Genomic DNA, 24,253 nt, shown 5'->3' with positions numbered 1-24,253 from the left:
TCCTGGATATGTTCTACTCATCAGTCTTCTGGGGCCAGGAGGGCAGACCTAGGCCAAGTGTGAATTGGAGGTACCTGGAGGGTGTCACCCAACAAACCTTCTCGGGGCACTCTGGAAGGGCCACCCTTTACCTTCTCTCCCTGGATGGGACAGTCTGGTCTTCTGTACCGTCCGTCGTTGTGTTTTCCTTTAGGACACAGGACGCTCAACTGTGGGTCTCAGGCTCAGTGCCTGACCTTGCAGGTGACCTGTGGCCGGACCCTGCCCCTCCCTGGGCCTCAGTTTCCCCATCTGCGAGTATCCTTTCAGCCCCTCACAGCTCTGAGCATGGGAACTGCATCCCTCGGACTCCTTCCCCTGCCTCTGGGTCCCAGACCTGGCCCTGTCCCCGCGGCAAGTACTGAAGCTGGGGCCCCCCTGGGCCCCCCTTCTGCCAGGTGTTAAACGGGGCACAGCGCTGGAGGGTGGTGTGGGGCCTGGGCGCCCCCTGGTGGTAGGACGGGAAAGGAAGGGACGCTAGGCACCTGGTGATGCCTGCACCCAGAGGGCCCCTGCCTCTCCCCTGGGTGCTAGCCTTCCTCAGCAACACCTCTCCCCACACTCTGGCTTCCTGACACTGGCACCTACACCCAAGGCCCCTCTGTGCCCGTCAGGGCTGCCCGAGGTTGTCCCTGCACCTCTGCCACTGAGTGGGCTATGTCGGGGACTGGGGGGGGGGGGGGGGGTGTCCACGGGGCAGCCCTGCCTGAGCTCCCGGACCGGCTGGCCCAGCCGGTGGAGGAGAGACCAGTGCGGGATGCGCCCTGGCAGACAGGACCCCTGAGTGGCACCCCGCTCCGTGAGGCAACATCGTTTCCAGGGCCGATCGCGTACCAGTCGCTGCGGACGGTCCCTTGATGTCCTGATTTGCTCTTTCGGTTTAAAAGAAACACGAGGGGGCGCCTGGGGGGCTCAGTCGGTGGAGCGTCCGACTTCGGCTCGGGTCACGATCTCACGTCCGTGAGTTCGAGCCCCGCGTCGGGCTCTGGGCTGATGGCTCAGAGCCTGGAGCCTGCTTCAGATTCTGCGTCTTCCTCTCTCTCTGCCCCTCCCCCATTCATGCTCTGTCTCTCTCTGTCTCAAAAATAAATAAAAAACAATAAAAAAAAATTTTAAAGAAACACGAGGTGGGGGCGCCTGGGGGGCTCAGTCGGTTGAGCATCCGACTTCGGCTCAGCTCATGATCTCACAGTCTGTGAGTTCGAGCCCCAAGTCGGGCTCTGTGCTGACCGCTCGGGGACTGGAGCCTGCTTCGGGTTCTGTGTCTCCCCCTCTCTCTGACCCTCCCGTGTTCATGCTCTGTCTCTCTCTGTCTCAAAAAAAAAAAAACAAAAACATTTAAAAAATTAAAATAAAATGAAATGAAACAAACACTTGAACACTTAAGAGAGAAAAGACGCCGCTGGGATTGTACAGATGTTCAAATCCCGCGCACGAACACGCACTCCAGGTGGTCAGAGAATGACAGAAACGGGGTGACCCCAGGGCTGTGTCGTCCTCTCCACAATCCCCGGTCTCGGTTTTTAGCAGTCCCTGTGTCCCCATGGGGATACACAGTGCCCATGTGGTCGCCGGAAGGGACCACGAGCGAGGACGGTCAGACTTCCCTGCAGCGAGCTCCCTTGGCCGCGACAGGTGGGTCATCACTGGGGCTTCTCTGAACCCACAGGGTTTGTTAAAGGGTAAAGAACACAAATGCGAGTTCGAAGCTTGCGTCCCGTCCGTAACATAGCGATTCCGGCCACGATGGTTTCCTTCGCCCCCTGAAGTTTTCCCCACGACATCGCTGGCTCTGGGGTCCTGATGCTTTTCTTACTATGTTTAAGTCTCTGCGGCCAGCACCCCCCTAATGCCTGCCCCGGGCCCGCCTACTCTCTCTGACCCTGAGCCAGGGTTAACCCACGGAGGGCCTGGGCCCCCACCGCTGCTGAGAGCCCCGGGCCGTCCTACAGCCCACAGGGTTACCTGCGGGTCACTGGGGGCACTGGCGGGACCACTTTGGGCGGGCTGAACCCTAGTCTCCGGAACCTGTGACCAGGACCTTGTTTGGCAAAAGGGCCTTTTCAGACGTAACTAAGAGTCTGAAGACGAGATCATCCTGGATCACCAAGGTGAGCCCTAAACCCAGGGACAAGTGTCTTTGTTAGACGGAGACAGAGGAGACAGCCACATGGCCACAGAGGCAGGCACTGGAGGGACGCGGCCACGAGCCCAGGGACGCCTGGGGCCTCCAGGAGTTGGGACAGGCGGACAGGACCTTGCCCTGGAGCCTGCCGAGGGAGGAGCTCGGTCCTGCCACACCCTGACCTCCGCTTCCAGAATGTGGGAGAATAAATGTCTGTGATTTTAAGCCTCCCAGCGTGCTCGTGGCTCTTTCCAGCCACCCCACGACACTCAGAAATGCTCGCCCTGCACTCTCTGACAGGTGTGCGCCCCGAGGAAACCAGAGCTCTGCTCACCGAAGGCCGGTTCTAGAATGTTCCTGGCAGCTTGAGTCGCAGTAACCACAAGCTGGAGACCACTCCATCGACGGTGGATGGTGCGCACGAGCCAAATGAATCCTGTCCACCAGCCCCAGACACTACCGTGTGAGCGACCCCTCCAGCGACGCGGTGCGTCTGATGGACACGGCCCTGAGCCGGACAGGGAAGCACGTGGCCACTGCCAGGTGGCTGGGAGGGGCCATGTTGTCCCCGAGTCACCGCTGACACTCTTCCGTATGTTTAAGTGAAAAACAAAACAAGTCCGAGGGACTAGATGTCATTGTTGCCACGTGGTGAGCTGACCCTGGGTGGGCCGGGGACCATCTTTGGAGGGACGCTTCTAGAGCCCATTGTGCTGTCCCCCTTGGATGGCAGGGGACAGCGCCAGGTGCAGAGAGAGCCCGGTACCGCCACCCTTTCCCCGGACTACGGCCACCCCACGTTGTTCAGACAGTTGGGCCAGTGAAAAGCAGATTCCCAGATCCCTGTCCCCAAAACCCGTGTGGACCTCTCAGCAGGGCGGGGGACTCCTTAATGATTACCCTCGATCCCAGCGAAGCCTGCGTCCCCAAGCAAAACCCAAAGTCCTCACCATGCCGTCCGTGTGCTCAGGCTCACCCCAGACTCCCCTCCCTTCTCCCCCTCATTCAGCTCATCCACGCTGACCACCCCACTCTTCCTCTAGCCCGCCAGGCACAGTCCTACCTCAGGACCTTTGTACGTGCTCTTCTCTCTGCCCGGATCACTTTTGCCCTGGCTTTCGCAAGACTCGTGCCTCTGACCTGACTTTCCTATCTCCTTCATGCCTCTACTCAAATGTCACTCCCGCAGACAGGTCCTTCTCTGACTGTTCCTGATACCGTTGCCGCCACCCCCCACCTCCCCACTGCATGTTTCCCCGGAACATTCACCTCCCTCTGACATCCGTGTTTATCATGCTGATCATCGCCTCCTCAAATCCTCAGGAGCAGAGATTTTTTTCTCTCTCTGGGCCATCACTCTTCCCTTGACTGTTGGAACAGTGCCTGGCATACAGTGGGTGCTCAATAGTTGCTGAATGATCAAACGAATGAATCGGGCCCATCGCTCGCCAGCGGCCACCACCAGCCGCGGACAAGCTGGGACTGCCGGGGCAGGGAGAGGGATTGTGGGACACGGCACAGACACCTCAAGTGTGTCCACATCGTCTGATGCCCCTGGGGCAGCATCACCCCCAGCGGAGAACCACGGAGGTATAAGCCTTGTGAGCATCTGCCTCGTTCATCCTGACGCTCCTCCGTGTTTCCCCCGGGGCTGTGACCAACTGGGATCTTGGAGAAGCAGGTCCTGGGTGAGGGGCTGACCGAGCTGGACGCTGCGGGGCCCCGGGGCCTTCCTAGTGTGTCTGCAGATGCCTGGCTGGGGACTTGCCTTTGGATGGGACGAGCCATGAGCTTACAGCCCCCTCTCGGGTGGGGCTGAGACTCTGGAGGAGACACAGGTGACACCCCGCCTGCCTTGGGCCAGAACTCCAGGGTGCACTTCCTGCTCAGGGTCGGGTCTCCCAGCCGAGACCAGCTCCTTGCTCAGCGGCCCCCCCACCCACCCAGCTTCCGACTCGGGCTCTGCTTCCAGGAACCCCACCTCGAATGGGGGGTGTTCTATTGTTTTGAAGACGCCGTGGGATTGAGTTTGCCCTTTCTTAGACTCTTCGCGTCTCTATCCACACAACGGGCTGGGCACCTTCCTTCCTTCCTTGTGCCTCTGCCTGGTTTTACGATCAGGGTCATGTTGGTGTCAAAAAAGAAACCGACTAGGGGCGCTGGGGGGGCTCAGTCGGTTAAGCGTCCAGCTCTCGGTTTCAGCTCAGGTCATGATTTCAGGGATTATGAGTTCAAGCCACGGGTCAGGCTCTGCGCTGGCAGCTGGGAGCCTGCTTGGGATTCTCTCTCTCAGAAGAAGTAAACTTAAAAAAAAAAAAGAAAAGAAACCAACTAAAGACAAAACGAGACAGGAGAGGAGCCACGGGCTGTAGGAGGCCCTGCGGGCGACACCCCGTCTTCCCCCAGTCTCCTGCCCCCCACCTTGGCTGGAGGCGCCCTGTGGTCCCGGGCCAGGTGCTGCTGGCAGGGGGCGCGGGCCGGAGGGGAGGACCACTGCCCCCCGCCCACCCCCGGTGGGACGGGGGCAGGGAAAGCCTCAGGCGTGTCTGTGACACTGGCCCCCAGGGCTCCTTTCTCCCCCCATCGCACACCCGCCCTCTTCCGTCCTTTCCCCAGGACCCCCTCCCAAATAAAGGACTCAGATGCCAATTCTCTCTCGAGCTCTCCTCTGTGATCCTTCTCAGCCCCGTGGCAAGACCTCAGGCAGGCGGGGGCGCCTCTCCGGGCCTCAGTCTCCTCGTCTGCGAAGCGGGGCACGCGGCGTCGGCTCCGGATCAGGAGACGCCGGCCAGGGGCTCCCCCACCCCCGAGGACACGGCCAGACGGGTCGTCGGATGAGCTTTATTGAGCCCCCCTAGCAGGCCAGATGCTTCAGCCGCCAGCAGTGCTGCAGGCAGCGGAGCCCGTGTCTGAGGTGCGGCCAGCTGCACGTGACCTCCGTGGTGGACTCGGACGTGTACTCGGCCGAGGACGCGCACAGGCAGGGGGCCGGCAGCTGGGGCGCCGAGGTGCTGCTGGTGGGCGGTGGGCTGCCCTTGGAGGCCTGGGGGGCCGGCTCCCCCGGCCCATCCGAGGTCTTCTCGGGGGGCTGCGCCACGGGGGGGCCCCGGCTGGGGGAGGTGCTGGTGCGCTGCTTGGGGCCCGCGGGCTGGGGGGCCGGCTGGGGTTGGCCCGAGGAGGTGACAGATGACTGGGGGCGCGGCCGGCCGGAGGGGCTCACTCGTGCCCGGAGCCGAAGCCGGTTCTGAGACTTGGAGGGCAGCCGGGAGCCGCCGGCCGGGGGGTCCGGCGGGGACTGGCCCGAGGTGGTCTGGGAGGCGCTCCCGGGGAGCGGCTTGCTCGGGGAGGCGGGGCTGGCGGGGGGCTCCCCTGAGGCGTCGGTCGAGGAGTTCGTGGAGGGCTTGGGGTGTGACGTGCCCCCCAGCTCGCCAGGCGGCAGGTCTGCGTAGCGGCTGGACGAGGGTTTCACTTGTCCTTCTGGGGCTGGGTCACGCTTGCTTGGGCTGCAGAGAGAGGCCGTGGGGGGGTGAGGCAGGCCCGGCCCCGGGGCCGCAGGGAGTCGGTCGGGGGCAAGGCGGCCGCCCCCGGCCGGGCCGGGGCCGGGGCCGTCTTCCCACCCTCCGCGGGGACAGCGCCCGCACACACAGGCCCTGCCGCCCAGGCCCGGGAGTACGTACGCTCGGCTCCAAGGGCAGCGGCGGGGGTGACGAGAGCCCGGCCGCGGGCCAGGGTCTGCAGGACTGGTTCCCGAAAGCGTAGGAGAGAGAGGCTGACAGTGAGGGGGTGCAGCCACACGGAGGCCAGACAGGGGCCGGGCAGGGGCAGGAGGGGAAAGCGGGCAGGGGCAGGCGGGTGGGGGGGCACAGACGGACAGGGCCTGCGGCAGACAGACGCCCCTGCACCCTGTGAGCACACACCGTCCCGGGTTATTCCCACTGCCACGTCCAGGGCTCTCCCGCCGAGGTCTCTCACGACGCTGTCCACGGCCTCGTGGTGCTTTAGAAACAGCGGCCGTATCGCGCGATGATACAGCATGTGAGCCCCGTTCCAGGGCCCGGGAACCATGCAGAACAACAGGAAGGCGCACTGCGGGCACGGGGCGGGGGTCGTCAAGACCCGTGCAGGGCGGGCCTCCCCCACCAGATGGACCGCCTCCGTCAGACCCCCCCCGGTGGGGGCGGGGGGCTAGCTCCGCAGAGAAGGGGCCGGGTCTCCCCCTCACACCCCTGGCCTCCCGGGCACCTGCCTGCTCCCGGGGGCCCCCAGCCCTGCGTGCGTCCCGGGGGCCACCCACCTTGCCCGCGTAGTAGAAAGGGAACCAGGACAGGAGTAGATCGCTGAAGAACTCGGCCAGCCCGAACAGTCCATACACCACCCAGTAGGTGAGCCACACAGTGTCGTCTTCTTTGCTTGGGCTCTCGATTGCTTTGATTCTGGGGGCGGGAGGCGCGCGGAGTCAGGGGCTGTCCAGAGCCCCCGACACCCCCTCCCAGCGCCCGGACAGCCAGCGGGCACTCACGAAGCATATGCTGGGTACACAAATCCGATTATGTTGCACAGTAGAGACGCCCCGAAGCCGAACAGAAGATACAGGCTTAGCAGAGTGGCGGCTCCTGCGGGAGGAGAGGGTGTGGGCAGGGCGGCGCGCTCCGAGCCGACCCCGGCACCGGAGGCCTCCTCCTGGCCTGGCAGACCCAGTCTGCCACAGTCGCTGCCCCTACGAGAGACCCCTCCGGGATGGGCCTGCTGCCCCCGCAGCGCCCTGGTGACGCCTACTATGGCCCTGAGCCCCGTGTCTCCTCGTATGTGCAACCAGTTATCAGTCGGTCCCCCCCACCCCCGAACTGTGAACTCCCCAAGGGCAGGTGGGGACCTTGGCCCTGATGGGTAGAGTAGTTGCCCAATAAACACGTGTTGAATGAGTAAGTGACCATCTCCAATCATAACTGCCTTACTCTGGGTCCCGAGGGGAGGGCCGGGCACAAACGCCCAGCATTTGAATGCAAACAATGGGAGAAAAACCTAGAAGTAAGGCTGTTCATTCCTTCATTAAGATGTGATTCCCGGAGGCGCCTGGGCGGCTCAGGTCAAGATCTCACAGCTCGGGGCGCCTGGGTGGCGCAGTGGGTTAAGCGTCCGACTTCAGCCAGGTCACGATCTCGCGGTCTGTGAGTTCGAGCCCCGCGTCAGGCTCTGGGCTGATGGCTCGGAGCCTGGAGCCTGTTTCCGATTCTGTGTCTCCCTCTCTCTCTGCCCCTCCCCCATTCATGCTCTGTCTCTCTCTGTCCCAAAAATAAATTAAAAACGTTGAAAAAAAAATTAAAAAAAAAAAAAAAAAAAAAGATCTCACAGCTCGTGAGTTCGAGCCCCGCATCGGGCTCTGTGCTGACAGCTCGGAGCCTGGAGCCTGCTTCGGATTCTGTGTGTCTGTCTTTCTCGACTCCTCCCCTGCTCAAGCTCTGTCTCTCTCCCTCTCAAAAATAAACGAACATTAAAAAAAGACGACTTGATTCCCAGTGAGCAGAGAAAGGCAACATTGGTAATCTTTATCTCAATACGGTTTTTCATCCTGGCCACCGCAGACAATCCGGGCCAGAACATCTTTCGTGGGGGCGCCCCGGGAACTGTGGGGGCTGAACAGCATCCCTGGCCCCCACTCATCCGTGCCAGGAGCGCCCCCAGCCGCGACAACCACAGATGTCCCCAGACATTGTTCAGTACCCCGAGGGGGACAGCATAGCCTCAAGTGGGGGCTGTTGTCTTAGTGGGAGACAGCTGAACGTGGTAGCGTCCCCCAGACCCAGGAGAGCCCTCTGCTTTTCCACTCACTGCGTGACACCGAGCAAGTCTTTCTCTCTGCTTGGAGCCTCAGTTTCCCCATCTGTCAATGGGGTGGTAATGACCCTGCCTCCTCAGGTGGCCTTGGGGATAGCTAATACCACTCAACAGAGAGAGCTCCTCTTTTCTACAGGTTTGCTGAGCACCTTCTGGGGGTACAAACACATTCCCAGTGACGGGCCCGGAGCACACACTGCTGGGGGAGGTGGGGAGCCAGGAGTGTTAGCTGCTTTGCAAACAGTCCTGGTAAACACTGCCTTCATTAAGTGCGCAGGTCTCTGTGCTTCCCTGCTGTGTCTCGCTCACTGGCCAGAACAACAGGGCAGCTGGGAGGAGGGGGGACCAAGGTCACTCAGAGAGCCTCTGGGCTCCTGGGAGCATTTTACAGCCTCCGGCCTCCTCCCCAGGCGGTTATCTGTAGAGACAGAGGTCACTTGCGTACCAAAGGGCACCCCCTCCCTTCCCTCCACCTGGGTTAGTCTTTATCCCTAGGGTCTGGGGTCAGGACAGGGAAGGGGGCCTCCCCAGTTGGCCCCAGGAGGTCTGGTCACTGCCTCATCTGGGTTTCCTTTGTTACCTGGGCTGGGGATTTGACCATCTGGGGCAGGTGGGGCCCGAGGAGGATGTCACCCCCAATTGCTAGTTGGGGGGAGCAGGTTTCCCAGGGCACCTCTCCCTCAATCCCTATTCCTGCAGCCTCAGCAACGGAAGGATGACCTTGGACATTTGAGGGGGGGCACCATCCCAGAGATCAGCAACAGACAGGGCTCAGGGAGGAGGGTGGGTAGGGAGGGGTGAATGCTCCAGACGGGGGGGGGGGGGGGGGGGGGGAGGCAGAGGCAGCCTTCCACAAAGCCCCTGATTCTCTGGGCCTCAGTTTCCCCCCCCTGTGCCTCCCAGCTTCCCCGATAGGCCCCTCCCCAGTGCTCTATGACTAAAGCCCTGCCCACGGGTATCAGGGATGTGGAAAGTCAGCAGAGAAGTCAGGGCCTGCTCCCAGGGACAGGTTCCTGGCTAGGCTGACATGGCCTGGGCACTGAAGGCCTGGGGGAGTAAACTGTGGACCTTCCCTGCCTGGCACGGATTCCCCAGCTGGCGGAAAATGGGAGGAAAGTGGACTGCTGGGATCTGCACACAGAAGGTGCTCAGTACATACGTCCCTGTCCTCACCCAACCCCCTCCCCCCACTTCTGGACAAAGTGTTCCTGGAATTCGCTCCAGGGGGCTTCCTGGAAGAGGTGGCATGGGGCCTGGGACATGGAAAAAGAGGGGAGGGAGCGTTTAAGGAGTACTTACTAGACGGTTTGGGAGAGTGGCAGGGGGCATCCAAGGCCACTGAGGAAGAGGAAGAGGAGGGGGACTGGAGGGGTAGCAGTCAGAAGGGCTGGCTCCCCGCTCTATGGCCCCCCAGCCAATATTTGCCCAACCCCACCACAGGGTCAAACAACCCAGCTCGACTAATTGGGCACAGTGGGCCAAAGCACAGGGTGGGAGAGGGACAGGGCACCCCAAGGGGAGGTGACTGGTAGGAAAACAATGGGGGGAGGGAATGGGAGTGACCCTTCTCCTCCTGGCGAGGAGCATGGGGGAGGGAAAAATCTCTACACTTGCTTCCAGGCTGATGTTCCTGTGGGACGGGGGTGTGGCAAGACTCCCAGGGCACTGGCTGTCTCCCCGCCGCTCTCTCCTCCCCCAGGGTGGACAGAACAACTGGAAGAACCGGACTTCGGCCTGGAATTCACCCAGGGCCGCGACGGAGGGGGCAGCGAACGGTCTCCAGACCTGAGGACTGGAGTGGAGGTACTACCGGGCCTGAGAGAGGGAGTGACACTAGCCAGAGGTCGCAGGGCGGGGGCAGAGGAGGAGCTGCGGGCAGACGCAAAGTCCTGGTCCACGACCCCTCAGGATCTGTCTCACCAGGGGGGTGCTCCCCACCGTCCGAGCCCGGACCCTGCAGAAGACGCCGGCCGGAAGGGGCCAGGCCCGGGACCCCGTTGCCCCAGGGCCTCAGTGTGCCCATCGGCGAAATGGGACAGGAGCCCAGAGCGCCCCGGACTGCTCACCCGTGGCTAAGTACCGCTTGTCGACACCTGTCTTGGCTTCGAGCGCCCTTAGCGCTTCGGTGGCCAAGTTCCTTTGTTCCAGAAAGTGCTCGAAGCGCTGGCGCAGGCCGTCCATGACACCGGCGAGCCGGGGCCTGGCAGCCCGAGCTCGACCGCGGCCCCGCACACCTGCCCCGCAGCGCGCGTGCCGCTTTACCCAGGTGCGAGAAGCCCCGCTCCGCCCCCGAGCTGGTCTCCGCCCCTGCGCTGGTCTCCGCCCCCTGCCCCCCACTCCGGCCAATGGGAGGGCAGGGCGGACAAAGGAGGTGGGGCCTGCCCCTTCTCCCCCGCCGCATTGCCCTCTGGCGGGCCGCGGCCGCCCCAGCTGCGACGCCGGGGGCAGAGGGCGGGGCGCGGAGGCCGAGGGTGCCGATTGGCGGAGCGGAAGCGGGACGTAGCTGATTGGAGGGGTGGGGTCATGGCCGGGGATTATTGGCTGAGCCGTTGCGGGGGTGGAGCTGGGGGAGGAGGAGAGAAGGGTGCCGAGGGGCGGAGCTGACGGGAGGAACTGGAGAAAGACCAGAGCTGATTGGCGAGAACAGAGGAGGGGCGGGGTTGACCATAAAGGAGCTGGGGACAGACTCTCGGAGGAGGGGGGGGATGGGACGGAGCTAAGCTGGGGAGGCGGGACTTACTCAGAAGAACAATTCCGGTTGGGCCGGGTAGGAGGCAGGACTAATTCTAGAGGGAGGGGTGGGCAGGCAAGGGGGCGGGGATAAAGGGGCGGGCCAGGGGTAGCAGCCTTGCACACTCTCTTCTAGGTCGGTCGGAAGTTTTGGTCACTGTACAAATGAGGGAGACTGAGGCTCCAGAGGGTTTGGATCTGTGGAAGACCAGGGCGGGGGTGTTCCCCGCCCTCCCCGCCCCGTCTTCGGCCGGATCTTCGCGCTCCTTGAGGTAGGTGGGGGGTGGGGGTGGGGGAGACAGCCGCAAGGCCCCCTGGGAGTTGACGCCTTTCAGGGGTTGCTATGGCCCCGGGGGCGGGGCGGGCGCTTGGGCCCACTCGGCGGTTTGGCCGGGGGGGAGGGGTTTTCGGAGGCCCCGCCCCGGCTCCGCCCCCCGCCGCCATGCGGCCCGCCTGGACTGCGCTCTGGCTGCGCCTTGCCTTGGCTCTGGGCCTGGCCCTCGTTGGCCCCCTGCCTGTGGGGTGGTCCTCGGCCCGGGTCCCCATCTATGTCAGCAGCTGGGCCGTGCGGGTGTCCCAGGGTTACCGGGAGGCCGAGCGCCTGGCGCGCAAATTCGGCTTCGTCTACCTGGGGCAGGTGGGTGGCACCCGAAGGGACAGGAGAGTCAGGGGCCGGACACCCCTCCGGCAGACGGGAGGGGTACCCAAGATATCGAGGACCCCCAGCTCACCCAGGCCTCGACCAGCTTCAGACTCTGGGACCCCCAGAGGGCACCTGAAGCCCCCAGCGGCGCACCTGGTTGGGGGAGGATGTTGGCCACTGTCCTGGGGACTCCGTCTCAGAGGCAGGTGCCATCGTTGCGGATGCCCCCTCACGTTCCCAGATCTTTCCTGACGGGCAGTACTTCCACCTGCGGCACCGGGGCGTGGTCCAGCAGTCCCTGAGCCCACACTGGGGCCATCGCCTGCGCCTGAAAAAAGACCCCAAGGTGAGCCTGCTCAGCCACTTGTTATCCAAGCCACCTGCCCTCTCTGAGTCTCGGTTTCCACTTGGTCCCCCAGTCTGTACGATGGGGACCATCCGTGGACAGCAACAGGGCACGTGTGCGTGCTGAGCTCACCTCGGGGCCTTGGCACACTGTCAGCATTTCTTTTTGGCCCCCCCACCCCCATCTTCTCTCTCACCCTAAAGGTCAGGGTTCGGCAGATAACATTCTAGTTCACGGGATGAAGAGAAGGGAATTGGTCCTTTTTATGACCGGGAGTAGGAATCCTGCCTGAAGTCAGCCGGTGAGGCTGTGAGGTGCTCAGAGAGGTGCCAGATTGGGAAAAGGCTTTAGATGCCAAGCTGGGGACTTGAGGCTGAGTTTGGAAACCCTCAGGAGCCAAGATGGGGTTTGGGCTGGGGGGCTGATCAGCATGGAGGCAAGAGGCTTGATAACTTGAAACCCACTGGGAGAACTGGGAACGGGGAGAAGTTGCCAGTTCAAGGTGTGGTTTGCACGAGAGAGGCCAGGGCTTGCCAATGGATTAGACGTGTGGGACAGAGAGAAATTGGGGCCAGCTCCCAAGTCTGGAGCTGGGCACATGGGGAGACAATTGCACCATCACTGGGATGAGGGTGAGGGCACAAGAGCTGGTTCAGGGCGGGGCAGGGCGGGGTGGGGGGGAGATCAACAAGGAAGAAAGAAGGGCAAAAAGGTCTGAGGAAGACCAACCTGGGGCAGGCAGAATGGCTGTGTGCAAAGGCCCTGGGGTGAGGCAGCCACTGTGACTGCAGCAGAGGGAGGCTGGTGGGGGCCAGATAGGCAGGGCTTTGTGGGCCCTGGAGAGGGGGGGCAGCATGGGAGGGGCTCTGCAGAGAGTGATGTTACTGTGTGGTAGAGAGGCAGGGGGGCAGGTGGGGAACCAGGGCGGAGGCAGGTATGGCCATCCAGGGATGTCTTACGAGGGGTGGCCGCTACAGGAGGAAGATGGGCAGATCTTGGGCAGAAGGATCTAGAACAGGGACTGGGGAAGGGATAGGGCTGGGCCTCAAGAGCAGTGGGCCCTGGGGACTGGTGCTAGGGCCTTGGTCCCCTCTGAAGGCAGAGCCCCAGGCACACGGGGACCCCAAAGAGCAGCCTCGGCAAGCACGAGGTCCCGGGCCCCGTCCCACACCATGACGGACCCGGGACAAGCAGCGGGCGACCCAGACACAACCCCGCTCCAGCCGCGGCCCACACAGAGTGGTCCCCTGGTGGGCCTGGGGAGGAGACCTACGCAGACCCTGGAGGCAGACTCGGGCCCCGCGGCCCGGAATCGGTGGGAAAGGCTCGGTGGAGCCGGTCGGGGCCCTGGCAGGTGCGCGGGTGTGAGAGCCGCACCGGCGGGTGGAGGGGTGGAGGGGTGGAGGGGTGGAGGGCGGGCTGGCTCTGGGGGCCCGGCGCCCTCCTGCGCTGCGCGTCTGTCTGCAGGTGCAGTGGTTCGAGCAGCAGACGCTGCGGCGGCGTGTGAAGCGCTCGGTGGTGGTGCCCACGGACCCCTGGTTCTCCAAGCAGTGGTACCTGGTGAGCGGGCCGGGCCGGGCGGTGGGGCCGGGCGGGGCCGGAGCCCCGCTGACCCCCGCCCCTGCCGTGCCCAGAACCACAAGGTGCGGCCGGACCTGAACGTCCTGCAGGTCTGGAGCCAGGGGCTGTCGGGCCGGGGCATTGTGATCTCTGTCCTGGACGATGGCATCGAGAAGGACCACCCGGACCTCTGGGCCAACTACGTGAGACCGTGGGGACTGGGGTGGGGGCTGCGCCAGGTCCCGCGGCCTGCCCCCGTCCCTCACGCCCCCGCTCGGCCCCCAGGACCCCCTGGCCAGCTACGACTTCAACGACTACGACCCGGACCCCCAGCCGCGATACACGCCCGGCGACGAGAACCGGTGAGCCGGCGTCCTGCGGGGTGTGTGCGGGCGGCGCCAGTGCCTTGTGGGGAGCCGGGGGGGGCCGGGACTGGCCCCCCTCTCTGCCTTGGCGCCAGGCACGGGACCCGCTGTGCCGGGGAAGTGGCCGCAATCGCCAACAACGGGTTCTGTGGAGCGGGCGTCGCCTACAATGCCCGGATCGGAGGTATCGGGGCCCGGCTCCCGCACCCCGGGGACGGAGGGCGGCCCGGACGGCACGGGGCGCCCGGGGATTGCGGGCAGAGTCAGGCGGCTCTGGGGGATGCAGGGCCCGAGCTCAGGTAGGGGGAGAGCTGAGCCCCGCGCAGACGCCCCCGCGCCAGGGGGGGCCTGGGGGGGGGGGGCGGCGGGGCTGACCGCGGAGGCCGGACGCCCACCCCTGCAGGCGTGCGCATGCTGGACGGCACCATCACGGACGTCATCGAGGCCCAGTCGCTGAGCCTGCAGCCGCAGCACATCCACATCTACAGTGCCAGCTGGGGCCCCGAGGACGACGGCCGCACGGTGGACGGCCCGGGCGTCCTCACCCGCGAGGCCTTCAGGCGCGGCGTGACCAAGGTGAGCCCACCCCGGGGGCCCTCGGGGGGCCTGGGCCGGCCCTGGAGGCCGGCGCGCCCATCCGCTCCCTCGTGCCTGCGTGCAGGGCCGCGGTGGGCTGGGCACCCTCTTCATCTGGGCGTCGGGCAACGGCGGCCTGCACTACGACAACTGCAACTGCGACGGGTACACCAACAGCGTGTACACGCTCTCCGTGGGCAGCACCACCCGCGAGGGCCGCGTGCCCTGGTACAGCGAGGCCTGTGCCTCCACGCTCACCACCACCTACAGCAGCGGCGTGGCCACCGACCCGCAGATCGTGAGTGTCGGGGAGGGGGGGCCCCGAGGGCAGGGGGAGGCCCACCCCTCCGCGCCCGCCTCCGCCTCCCCTCCTCCCCTCCCTCCCCTCCCCCTGTCTCCTTTCCCTTCCCTTCTGTCCTGGTCCCACCTTCCCCCCACGACCCTGTTGTCTTCCCCCTTGGCGCCTCCCCTCCCCCACCCCGCCCTGCCCGTCCCCTCCCCCCACCTTCCGTCCCGTCCCCCACTTTCCCCCCTCCCGGGGCTGCCCTGTGGCACCTGGAACACAGAGGGGTCCCGAGACCAGGCCCCAGCGTCCTCACCCCTTCGTCTACCCTCCTGTCTCTCTGGCGGGGCAGGCTCCCCAGCTGTGTGACCTGGGTGGCGCCCGGGGCCCCGTTCCCGGAGGTGCCTCTGCGGCACCTTCTTGAATCCTTGATGCATTTTGCACAAAGGCAGGGTCTCCCTGTGCACCGGTCCCCCCCAAGCCCCCGTCTCTGCCCCCAGGTCACCACGGATCTGCACCACCGGTGCACGGACAGACACACGGGCACCTCGGCGTCGGCCCCGCTGGCCGCGGGCATGATCGCCCTGGCTCTGGAGGCCAAGTAGGTGCTGGAGGGGACCCCGCTTACTGCGCTCGCCCCACCCCCACCCCCCCCGCCCGGCATGGCCCCAGCTCACCTACCCTCGCCTGCCCCCAGCCCGTTCTTGACATGGAGGGATATGCAGCACCTGGTGGTCCGTGCGTCCAGACCCGCGCAGCTCCAGGCTGAGGACTGGAGGACCAACGGCGTGGGGCGCCAAGGTGAGGCGGGGCCGGGCGGAGGGGGGGACGCCACGCCCCCAGGGCGAGTGACCGCCGCCCGTCCACGCAGTGAGCCACCACTATGGCTATGGGCTGCTGGATGCCAGGCTGCTGGTGGACATGGCTCGAACGTGGCTGCCCACACAGCGCCAGCAGAAGTGCGTCATTCAGATCGTACACACCCCCACGTGAGCAGCCCTCCGCCGCCGCCCCTCCGCCGTGCCCGCCTGTCCTCTCCCCGCACCCGTCATCGCCGCGGGGGAGGGGGTGACAGACGCGTGGGGCCCAGCACCCGTTGCCTCACTTTCCCCATCTATGAGACGAGAGAGAGGGTGGGCTCCACGACGTGAGCCCAGACCCCGGTGCCCACCCCCCCCCCCCAGCAGGCCCGCAGAAGGGGCGCTCACAGCCCGCGCCGCCCCCAGCCCCATCCTGCCGCTGACGCAAGTGAGGAGGAACGTGTCGGCCTGCGCCGGCCGAGCCAACCACATCCGCTCGCTGGAGCACGTGCAGGTGCAGCTCTCGCTGTCCTACAGTCGCCGCGTGGACCTGGAGATCTCGCTCACGAGCCCCATGGGCACCCGCTCCACGCTCGTGGCCATCAGGTGCAGGGGTGGGGTACCTGGCCCCGTGGCAGCCGCTCTGTCCTTCCCCGGGTGCGGGCAGTGCGCTGTGGGGTCGGGGGGGGGGGGTCTGCTCAGGCCAGACACCCGGCGCGCTCCCCCCTCGGGAGCCCTGCCAGCAGCCGTGCTCGGCCCTGCAGACCCCACTGTCCTCGGGGCTGTGAAGCCCCCCCTCCACCCCCGCCCACCCTGCCTCCTGCCCCAGACCCTTGGACGTCAGCGGCCAAGGCTACAACAACTGGATCTTTATGTCCACCCACTTCTGGGACGAGGACCCGCGGGGCCCGTGGACGCTGGGCCTGGAAAACAAGGGCTACTACTTCAACACGGGTGAGAGCGATACCCAGGCTGGGGCCTCGGGCCCTGGACCGGCCTGGGATCCCCTGCTGCAGAGGGGTCCGGGGTCTCCCTGGGACACTGAGCGGGTATCTTCGGAGAATAGTAGATGCCAGTTACCGGCGCCCGGTGGGCGTCCGGCCTGGGGGCCATCAGCGTCTGGGACTCCGGGGCGGGGCGGGACGGGGCGGCCGGGGAGAGGAGCCAGGAGGGCGGACCAGGTGCCGACAGCCTCTCCGCCTTTTCCCCGTGCCGCCCGCGACCCCCGCCCAGGGACGCTGTACCGCTACGCGCTGCTGCTGTACGGGACGGCCGAGGACATGACGGCGCGGCCCCGGGGCCCCCAGGTGACCAGCAGCGCGTGTGTGCGGCGGGACACAGAGGGGCCGTGCCGGGGTGAGTGCCTGGCGCGGCACGGCCTGCTCGCTGGGGGGCGGCAGCAGCGGGCAGTGTGCGTGTGCGGCCCGGGGCGGGAGGGCATACGGGGCGGCGGGCCCTGGCCTCACGCCCCAACGTACGTGTGCCCCGCGCAGAACGCCACGGCCCCGCCCACGTCCTGGGCCACCTCCGCCTCTCCTACTGCCCGCCCAGGTACTTCGGCCACACCCGGCAGGCAGTGACCGCCGGGCCCGGCCGCTCCCGCCCTGTGCGTCTGCTCGAGCTGCCGCGCCTCCTGCTACACCTGCCTCGGTCGCTCCCCGCTCAACTGCACTGCCTGCCCCCCCGGCCTCCACGCTGGACGAGCGTCGCGGCTCCTGCTCAGGACCCGTCCCTCCCAGCGGCCTCCCCCAGCCCGCCGCAGTCGCCCACCCCGGCCGCCACCGCGGCCGAGCCCGGGCCGTGGTACTGGCCCCGCTGGCCGTGGCCTTCGGGAGCCCCTCACTCCGCAGCGTCCTCGCTGTAGGCTGCCCACCGCTGTGCGCGGGCCCCCCCCCCCCCCCCGCCACCACCCCAGGTCCAGCTGCTGGCCGGGACCTAGAGACACCTGAGTAGGGGGCAGACGTGTGTCTGTGCAGGCACTGCCATCCTGCTCCTTTGCTCCAGACTGGAACCTGGGCGGGGGGTGCAGGGACCCGCCCCCGGAGGCTCTGGCTAATCATTGAGGCCCTCAGGCCAGGGGCGGCCTGCTGGAATCCCGAACCCGAAATTGGCAAGTCCGGGTGAAAGAGAGAGAGAGAGAGAGAAGGCTAGCTACACAGTTTGGGGTGGGGGCGGGGTGGGATGGGGCAGAGGCTGGGCTGTGACAGCCGTCCCTTCCCAGCCCCAGAAGTGGGGGGGGAGGGGCAAGGGGAACCAATGACAGCATCCAGAGTCTCTGGCACCATGTCAGACCTCGGAGTTTGCAAATAAAGGTTGAAGAGGAGGTGCCAAGTCTGTGGTCTCCTTTGGGGCAGGGGCAGGCCCCCGTCCCCATGGCATGGTTGGGGGTTCCCCCGCACCCCGCTTGGAAACGGTCTTCTCCTGGAGGACCTTGTGGCCCACAAGGGAAAAGGGGCAGCTGGGGCCCGGGGCCCCCAGTCTGGTGGGGGCAGGAGTGAAGTGGGGGGTTCCCAGGGCGGCGCGCTGCATTCCTAACTCCTCCTAAGTTTCCCTCGTCCTGTTGGGGTGTTTCTCTTTGACGCGGATAATGAAGAGAAGCACGAGTCCCAAATGAGCATGCGTGCGGCTGTTCCCCGCCCCGCAGGTAGGTCTATGAAGTTATAACAATCGTGCTGCTTCTCTCCTCCCCGAGAGTCGTGAGGAGGCCGAGGGAATTATGGGCTGGAGGCATGTTGCTTTCACTGGCCCCCAAGCTGGATTTTCCCGTTCTGGACGTTTCACACACGTGGACTCACACCCGGTGTGGCCTCTCGTGTCTGGTTCCCTCCCTGAGTTTTGTGTGTTCGGCCCTGCAGACGGCGGGTGTCCTCGCTCCTGCTCGCGGCCGAGTGGGCGGACAGTGTGTCGATCCGTTCATCCATCCACGCACAGTCGGGCTGTTTCTACATCCCGTGAATTGTGAATCCTGCTGCTGTGAGCACGTGTGCGGCTCTGAGCACCTGCCAGGGCCGGGCCGTGCGTCCAGGGGTGCTTGGCCTCCTTCTTGCGGTTTTGGTGGCCTCATCTGTGCAACAGCACCAAGCCTGGCACTTGCTTCACCCAACGTAAGATCGAGAGAGGTCGTCTTCCCACTGGCACACAGCAAGCACCCAAAATGTGCCCGCCGGGGGCAGACACTTCGGGAAACCAGTTCTGTAAACCATTCATCAGAGTTACCGTATGACCCAGCAGTTCCGCTTCTAGGCATGTCCCCAAGAGAAACGACATCTATCTGCACAAAACCGTTACAGGGATATTCTCAGCAGGAGGAATCACGACAACCGAAGATGGAAACAACCGAGATGCCCATCAAGGGACGGACGGTCATTGTGCCCATCGCGCACGCGCACGTCACTCAGGTGTGTCCACGCACGCGCTCGTCCACAGATAAACGTGTCCGCCGTGCACGCGCTCGTCCCACGGCCGGCAACAGGAGCGAGGCGCCCACGCCCGCCGCCCCGCGCGGAAGGACCCTGAACACACGACGCTGAGGGAGGGAACCAGACACGAGAGGCCACACGGGGTGTGAGTCCGAGTGTGTGAAACGTCCAGAACAGGCTCATCCACGGACACGGGGGGGGGGGGGGCTCGTGGGGGCTGGGGGGGGGGGAGGTGATAACTAATGGGGATGTCTTTTGGGTGATGGAATGTTCTGGAATTAGACTATGGTGGTGGTTGTACATCTCTCTCAAAACCATTGGATTGCACACTTTAAACAGGTGGACTGTGTAGTGTGTAGATAACAACCAGTAAAGCTGTTAAAAGGCACAAAACCAGCCCTGGTCTCTGAGCCTATCTTCCCGCCCTAGCTGTCGGGGGAGGAACCAGGCAGGGCAGAGGTGGGAGGTGCTAGGGACCAGAGGGGCAACTGTGATGGAATCTAGCAGGCTGAGCTCCGTCCGGCGTCTCTGGCCACCTCCCGGGGAATTGGCGCGGCCAGGCCAGCCCCCTCGAGAGGGCAGTTAACTTTGTTCCCACGACAGCCACGTGGGTTGGGCGCCCTGCCCACTTTGGGCAGAAAACCGGGACTTGGGTGCTTTGTTACGCAGCGAGGGGAGCCGGGACAGGACCCCCTGCCCACCCCATGCTCTTCCAGGCCTGGCGCGCCGGGGAGGTTGAGGTCACGTACTTCCCAGGTCCAGTCAGATCATTGAGGACCTTTAGAGGCGCGGCGCCTTTAAGAGGGGGTGTGGCCTCCTGACGAGCGGCGGGCAGGTGCCGGAGGAGGCTCGAAGGACGCGTCACGTGCCTGCTGGGCGGGACCGTGCTGCGACCGGAAGCGGAAGTGGGTTGTCGGCGGTGCTGGCGGCTCAGTGCGCGCGCCTGGGTCAGGCGGTAGTGCTTTCGGGGCATTCATGGGGAAACTGAGGCGGGGATGGAGTCGGATGCGGAAACCCCTGGCCCCAAGTTGTCGGTCGTTGGGAGGGCCAGGGGCGAAGCGAGCCCAGCGGGGCGGGGCAGGGTGGGCCTCCCCGGGCACGGGGCTCCGGTGGGTGTGTAGGAGTTCACTGGACGGAGGAAGGGCCCAGGGAAACGCCGAGAGGTAGACGCCCCCGTCAACTGCCTTTTCTCTCGCCTCCAGGGATGGGTTCCAAGGCCAAGAAGCGGGTGGTACTGCCCACTCGCCCAGCGCCCCCCACGGTGGAGCAGATCCTGGAGGACGTGCGGGGTGCGCCCTCCGAGGACCCCGTTTTCACCGCCCTGGCCCTGGAAGGTAGGGGGAGCCCGGGCACGAGCGGAGGGGGGGGGGGGGTCGATCCTGAGACCCCAGCGGCAAGGGGCGGGGCGAAGCGCTGTGCAGCCGAGGAGTTAGGAGCTTCGCTTTCAGCGCGGTCCTTACCCTTTCTGAGCTTCCGCCGCACGTCTGTAAAGTGGGGCGCAGCTGCAGAGGGGCGTCTGGAACGGGGGTCCGCAGTCGGGTCCGCCGCCACATCCCGGTTGTCGCCTGTTCTGGTAAAAAGCCAGGGAGCTAGAAATGGATTTTTGGCTCAGCCCGCGGAGCGCGCGGACCCTGGACCTCAGGGTTGTGGGTTCCTGCCCCACGCCCGGTGTGGGGATTATTTAAAGGTAAAATCCTAAAATTAAAAACACGAACAAACGGGTTTTTTAGTGGCGGTGGGGGAGAATACTCGGTGAGAAGGGGAATGGCTTGAAGTTGGGATTTCAGTGGCCGTGTCGTCGTCCTGGCACAGAGCCCGCTCGCTTAGCTGCGGCCCTGATGAGGTTCGTTTGCTCCCTCGTTCAACCTTCCCGAAGAAGGTGCCGGCCTCGTGCCAGGTGCTGCTCTGGGCACTGGGTCAGGAGGTGAGCAAAGTCGAGGCCAGTGCCCGCCCTCGGGCTGGTCTAGTGGGGAGAGAATTCACCGTTAAGTCTTGTGAAGCCATAGATGGTGAGAAACGTTTTGGGATTTTTTTTTTTTTTTAAGTTTATTTACTTATTTTGAGAGAGGGAGGGAGGAAGAGAGAGGGTTTTAAGCAGGTGCCGTGCTCAGCGCGGAGCCTGACGCGGGGCTGGAACTCTGGAACTGTGAGATCATGACCTGAGCTGAAATCAAGAGTTGGACGCTTGACCAACAGAGTCATCCACCCGCCCCTGCTTTGGGAATTAAAAAAAAAAATTAGGAAGTAGTAACAGTTGGGTTCTTTGCTCCGTGTGGCCATATGCTTCACGTGCTCGAGAACCACTCCTGGCTGGCGGCTGGTTCTGTATTGGACAGCTCACCTGCAGGGCTTTCCACCATCCAGAATGTTCTGGCAGGTGGGGCACAGCTGGTGTTTATCCCCGTCCTGCAGCTGCTTCTTGGAAGGCTGCTTGAGCCCAGGGCCCCCAGCATCCTGACGGTGGGGAGACTGAGGCACGGGCTGCGTTTGGGCTCACTGAAGGGAGAGGGGCTCCCCCTGCTGGCGGGGCTCCTGTCTGAGGCACGTGGGGAGCATCTGACATGTCTCTAGGGGACCTGAGCCCTGTGGAGTCTCTGCTGTGGCCGGGCGTGGGCTGTTTTAGGAAGCGGGGCCGCTGGGAAACGCGTGTCCCAATCCTCCTCCCAACCCCGAGGTCTTGAGAACAGGGAAAAGGTTGCAGGACGAGAGTGGGGCGGGAGCCAGCCTGCTCTGTGGCTCCGTTGTGCCCCGCCCCCCCCTCTGCGGGTGGACATGGAGGCCGATCCCCGGGCAGGGCCTCAGGACAGGGCTGTCCCGCCCCTTCTGTGATCCGTGCCCCCAGCCGGATCCTCTCCCTGTCGCTCCCTGACCGGGGTGCTGTGTGCTGTCCCCAGACTCCCCAGGCCTCTCCGGGAGGGTGGAGGACGCGGAGGCCCAGCGGCAGCAGCTTTACCAGCAGAGCCGCGCCTACGTAGCCATGAATCAGCGTCTGCAGCAGGCGGGCGATGGGCTGAAGCAGAAGCGTGAGGACCTGTGGCGGGCTGGCGAGGGGCTGGAGCGGGAAGTCCGGCTGCTGAAGCAGGGGGCGCCCCCAGGGGCCGTGGCCGCCTCCTTGGGCTGACTGGCCCGCCAGCTCGCCTTAGCGCGCACCCCGGCAGGGCGCCCCGCGGCTCCCCGGCACCTTTGGTCCCCCCCGAGACACCTGACCCCGGCACACCTCAGACGCAGGCCCCTGGGTCGCATGGCCTGGGCTCGCCCCGGGGCCCGGAGACCCCGGGGCCCACAGCCTGCGTGGGGGGTGACAGACACAGCTGCCTCGCCGGGCGCGGGCCCCTTTCGAGGGGCGGGTCTGGGGCGGTGTGGGTGCCGCTCGCCCCGGCCGTGGAGCCCAGACCGGACTTCGTGCGGGGTCCCCAGCACCCGAGGGCCGGTCCGTCCAACCTCTCCTTGCCTCTGGCGACCCTGCTTCCCCGCGTCATCGCAAGGGAGATGGTGGAAGCCCGGCTGCGGCTGCTTTCTGTCTCCGCCCATCTCCGTGTGAACTGCGGGGGAGGGGGGGGGCGGGGGGGGGGCAGGATTCCGGCAGAGCACCCCGTTCCCTCCAGACAGTGGCCGGCTGCTGGAAGAGCACTTGCCCAGCAGGGCCCGGACCGGAGACGGGGCCTCTGGTGGTGCCCCTACTGAGCGCCCCGATCCGAGGCCTGGGCGCTCCGGCCGGGCGGGTTACCCGTCGGGATGCAGGACCCACCTGGGACCCACCCCATCACGGGGGTGCCTGGACTGGGCTCCCGGGAGGGGACAAGCTGGCCAGTCTCCCACCCGAGCCCTCGCTGGCTGCCTTCATCCTGGAAGGCTTCGTCTATGGGCAGGTGTATGGAACAGGAGCGGATCTTGAAAAGGGCTTTTCGCTCCAAAAGAGCAACTTTCAGAGAACTGGAGCAGAGGTGGCTGGCTGCAAGAGGCGTCCCAGAAGCCAGGCTGCTCGTGGCTGCCCCTGTCCGGGGCTCCGTGGGAGCTCCGAATGCCACAGCAGGACCCTGACACGGGGGACCCCGAGCATCCCCGGAGGTGTTTCTCTTCCCCTGAAGAAGGGGAGTCTGCTTAAGCCTGAGAGGCCCCAAAACCAAGACCCAGAAAAGGGGGCCTTGGGGACGCTTGACCATCGCACGCCCGCCCCGCTGCTCACGGCACGCCCTTGGTGAGAAGTTCTTCCGCTTTCCCTGCCTGGCCCTGGTCTCCAGCGCTTCCTGACTCCGGGGTGCCGTCCGCTCGGAGTCCCCTGGGGTCAGGCAGGGGCACACCCGCTGGCCTCCCGGTGCTGTCGACCTGGGACCCCGGGCCCACACTCAGGCTCTGCGTCCAGGGACCTGCCCAAAGGGGCATCTGCTTGCTCCCAGCAGAAGCCAGGCTGGGCCATCACCCGGACCCCAGAAGGGGTGGGCAGGACAGAAGGCCCCGGAGTCCCCTCCTGGCCCCCGACCCCTTCCTCACCCACTTGGAAACGCAGCCACAAGCAGCAGAGCGCGATTCAACAGCTGTTTATTAAAGGTGCATGTGAGACGCCTGGTTCCGTGGCTTCCTCCCGCCAGACGCCGGCTGCGTGGTCAGTGGGGGTGGATGGGCTGTATTTACACGTGGCCTGTGGTGCTGCAGAGACCCGGGACGGAGACACGAAGGGATGAGCCGGGACAACCACGCTCGGGCTGTGGGGTGCCGTGGCCGCCAACCAGGAGGCCGGCGGGGGCGGCAGGGGTGAGGTAATGCTGCGCCAGCGGGTGCGTCCGGCCGGCCCTGGGCCCGAAGTCCCAGGCCTGGGGTCACAGTCGTCCCCCTCGGGCTCACCCCAGGAGTGCCCCAGAGGCGGATGGGTCCTTGGCGTGTCCCCTTGGCGGGTGGCCGGGTTGGTCCTTTGGGTCCTGAGACCTCAGGTCTTCAGCCCCCGACTCAGGTTGATTGTCCGCTGACCGCCGACCGCCGCCTCCAGAAATCTGTGCCGCCAGGGCCCCTGCGGCCCGCCCAGGCTGGACGATGAGGTGTGGCTGTGCCCCCAGTGCAGGGGGTTGGAAAAGGCAAAAGTGGCTGCCGGGCACGGATGGGGAGGGAGCGCCTGTGTGCTGGCCCGCGTGGGGCTGCCTTCCGGCCCCGCCCGTGGAGAGGCAGGCAGGGGGGCGGCAGCGAGGTCTCTCCCCCAGTCTTGGTGGTCTCTCCACTCGCCCAAGAGGTAGCTCTGGGAGTTCTCCCCACGGCCCACGTGGGGAGACTGAGGCACAGAGCGGCGAAAGCAGTGCCCAGGGTCTCACAGTGCGTGGGTGCTCGAAGCCCCGGGCCCTGTGGCTGGACGAGCCGCTGGCGGGCCTGCTGCCGCCTCTCCCCTCCCGCCAGGCCACTTCGGGGAAGCCTGGCCCGCGGGGACTGGAAGCACAGACAGTATTTGGCAGTCCCCAAATCCACAAAGGAGCCGGGCGACCCCCAGTCCGGGCCCTGCGGGTCTCTGACACACGCCTGTGTGGCCCGAGGGGCGGCCGAGGCCTT

The 24,253-nt window shown here is 65.3% G+C and overlaps 3 protein-coding genes across 6 annotated transcripts; 2 read left to right on the top strand and 1 right to left on the bottom strand.

The window, feature by feature from the left end:
* Nucleotides 1-5,506: 5,506 nt before the first annotated feature.
* Nucleotides 5,507-10,294, bottom strand: REEP6 (receptor accessory protein 6). 2 transcript variants are annotated; one of them, XM_019434001.2, is made up of 6 exons: nucleotides 10,066-10,294; nucleotides 6,684-6,777; nucleotides 6,459-6,597; nucleotides 6,082-6,250; nucleotides 5,842-5,904; nucleotides 5,507-5,667 (listed from the first exon to the last, which is right to left on the bottom strand). In XM_019434001.2, exons 1-6 carry the CDS (start codon nucleotides 10,178-10,180, stop codon nucleotides 5,630-5,632), a joined length of 618 nt encoding a protein of 205 aa, XP_019289546.1. In that variant the 5' UTR covers nucleotides 10,181-10,294; the 3' UTR covers nucleotides 5,507-5,629. The 2 variants fall into 2 exon arrangements, with proteins under 2 accessions (XP_019289546.1, XP_019289547.1); XM_019434002.2 differs by lacking the exon at nucleotides 5,842-5,904 and having other exon boundaries at nucleotides 10,066-10,291.
* A 716-nt stretch (nucleotides 10,295-11,010) lies between these two features.
* Nucleotides 11,011-17,625, top strand: PCSK4 (proprotein convertase subtilisin/kexin type 4). Its single transcript, XM_053898145.1, is given in 17 exon segments — nucleotides 11,011-11,366; nucleotides 11,614-11,718; nucleotides 13,186-13,278; nucleotides 13,353-13,481; nucleotides 13,564-13,640; nucleotides 13,739-13,827; nucleotides 14,047-14,219; nucleotides 14,305-14,517; nucleotides 15,003-15,103; nucleotides 15,200-15,303; nucleotides 15,374-15,491; nucleotides 15,729-15,908; nucleotides 16,132-16,256; nucleotides 16,536-16,658; nucleotides 16,796-16,895; nucleotides 16,897-16,981; nucleotides 16,983-17,625. Coding segments are annotated over 17 exon segments (2,382 nt in total). The 5' UTR covers nucleotides 11,011-11,072; the 3' UTR covers nucleotides 17,256-17,625.
* A 117-nt stretch (nucleotides 17,626-17,742) lies between these two features.
* Nucleotides 17,743-21,924, top strand: CUNH19orf25 (chromosome unknown C19orf25 homolog). 3 transcript variants are annotated; one of them, XM_019434013.2, is made up of 3 exons: nucleotides 17,743-18,866; nucleotides 19,924-20,055; nucleotides 21,616-21,924. In XM_019434013.2, exons 2-3 carry the CDS (start codon nucleotides 19,926-19,928, stop codon nucleotides 21,840-21,842), a joined length of 357 nt encoding a protein of 118 aa, XP_019289558.1. In that variant the 5' UTR covers nucleotides 17,743-18,866; nucleotides 19,924-19,925; the 3' UTR covers nucleotides 21,843-21,924. The 3 variants fall into 3 exon arrangements, with proteins under 3 accessions (XP_019289558.1, XP_053754126.1, XP_053754127.1); XM_053898151.1 differs by lacking the exon at nucleotides 17,743-18,866 and adding an exon at nucleotides 19,462-19,668; XM_053898152.1 differs by lacking the exon at nucleotides 17,743-18,866 and adding an exon at nucleotides 19,462-19,676.
* The last annotated feature ends 2,329 nt before the right edge of the window (nucleotides 21,925-24,253 follow it).

The sequence above is a fragment of the Panthera pardus genome, unplaced genomic scaffold (assembly GCF_024362965.1).
Source record: "Panthera pardus isolate Hobbes unplaced genomic scaffold, ASM2436296v1 HiC_scaffold_8, whole genome shotgun sequence".
NCBI classification, from domain to species: Eukaryota; Metazoa; Chordata; class Mammalia; order Carnivora; family Felidae; genus Panthera; species Panthera pardus.
This window is presented reverse-complemented; position numbering and strand designations above follow the sequence as displayed.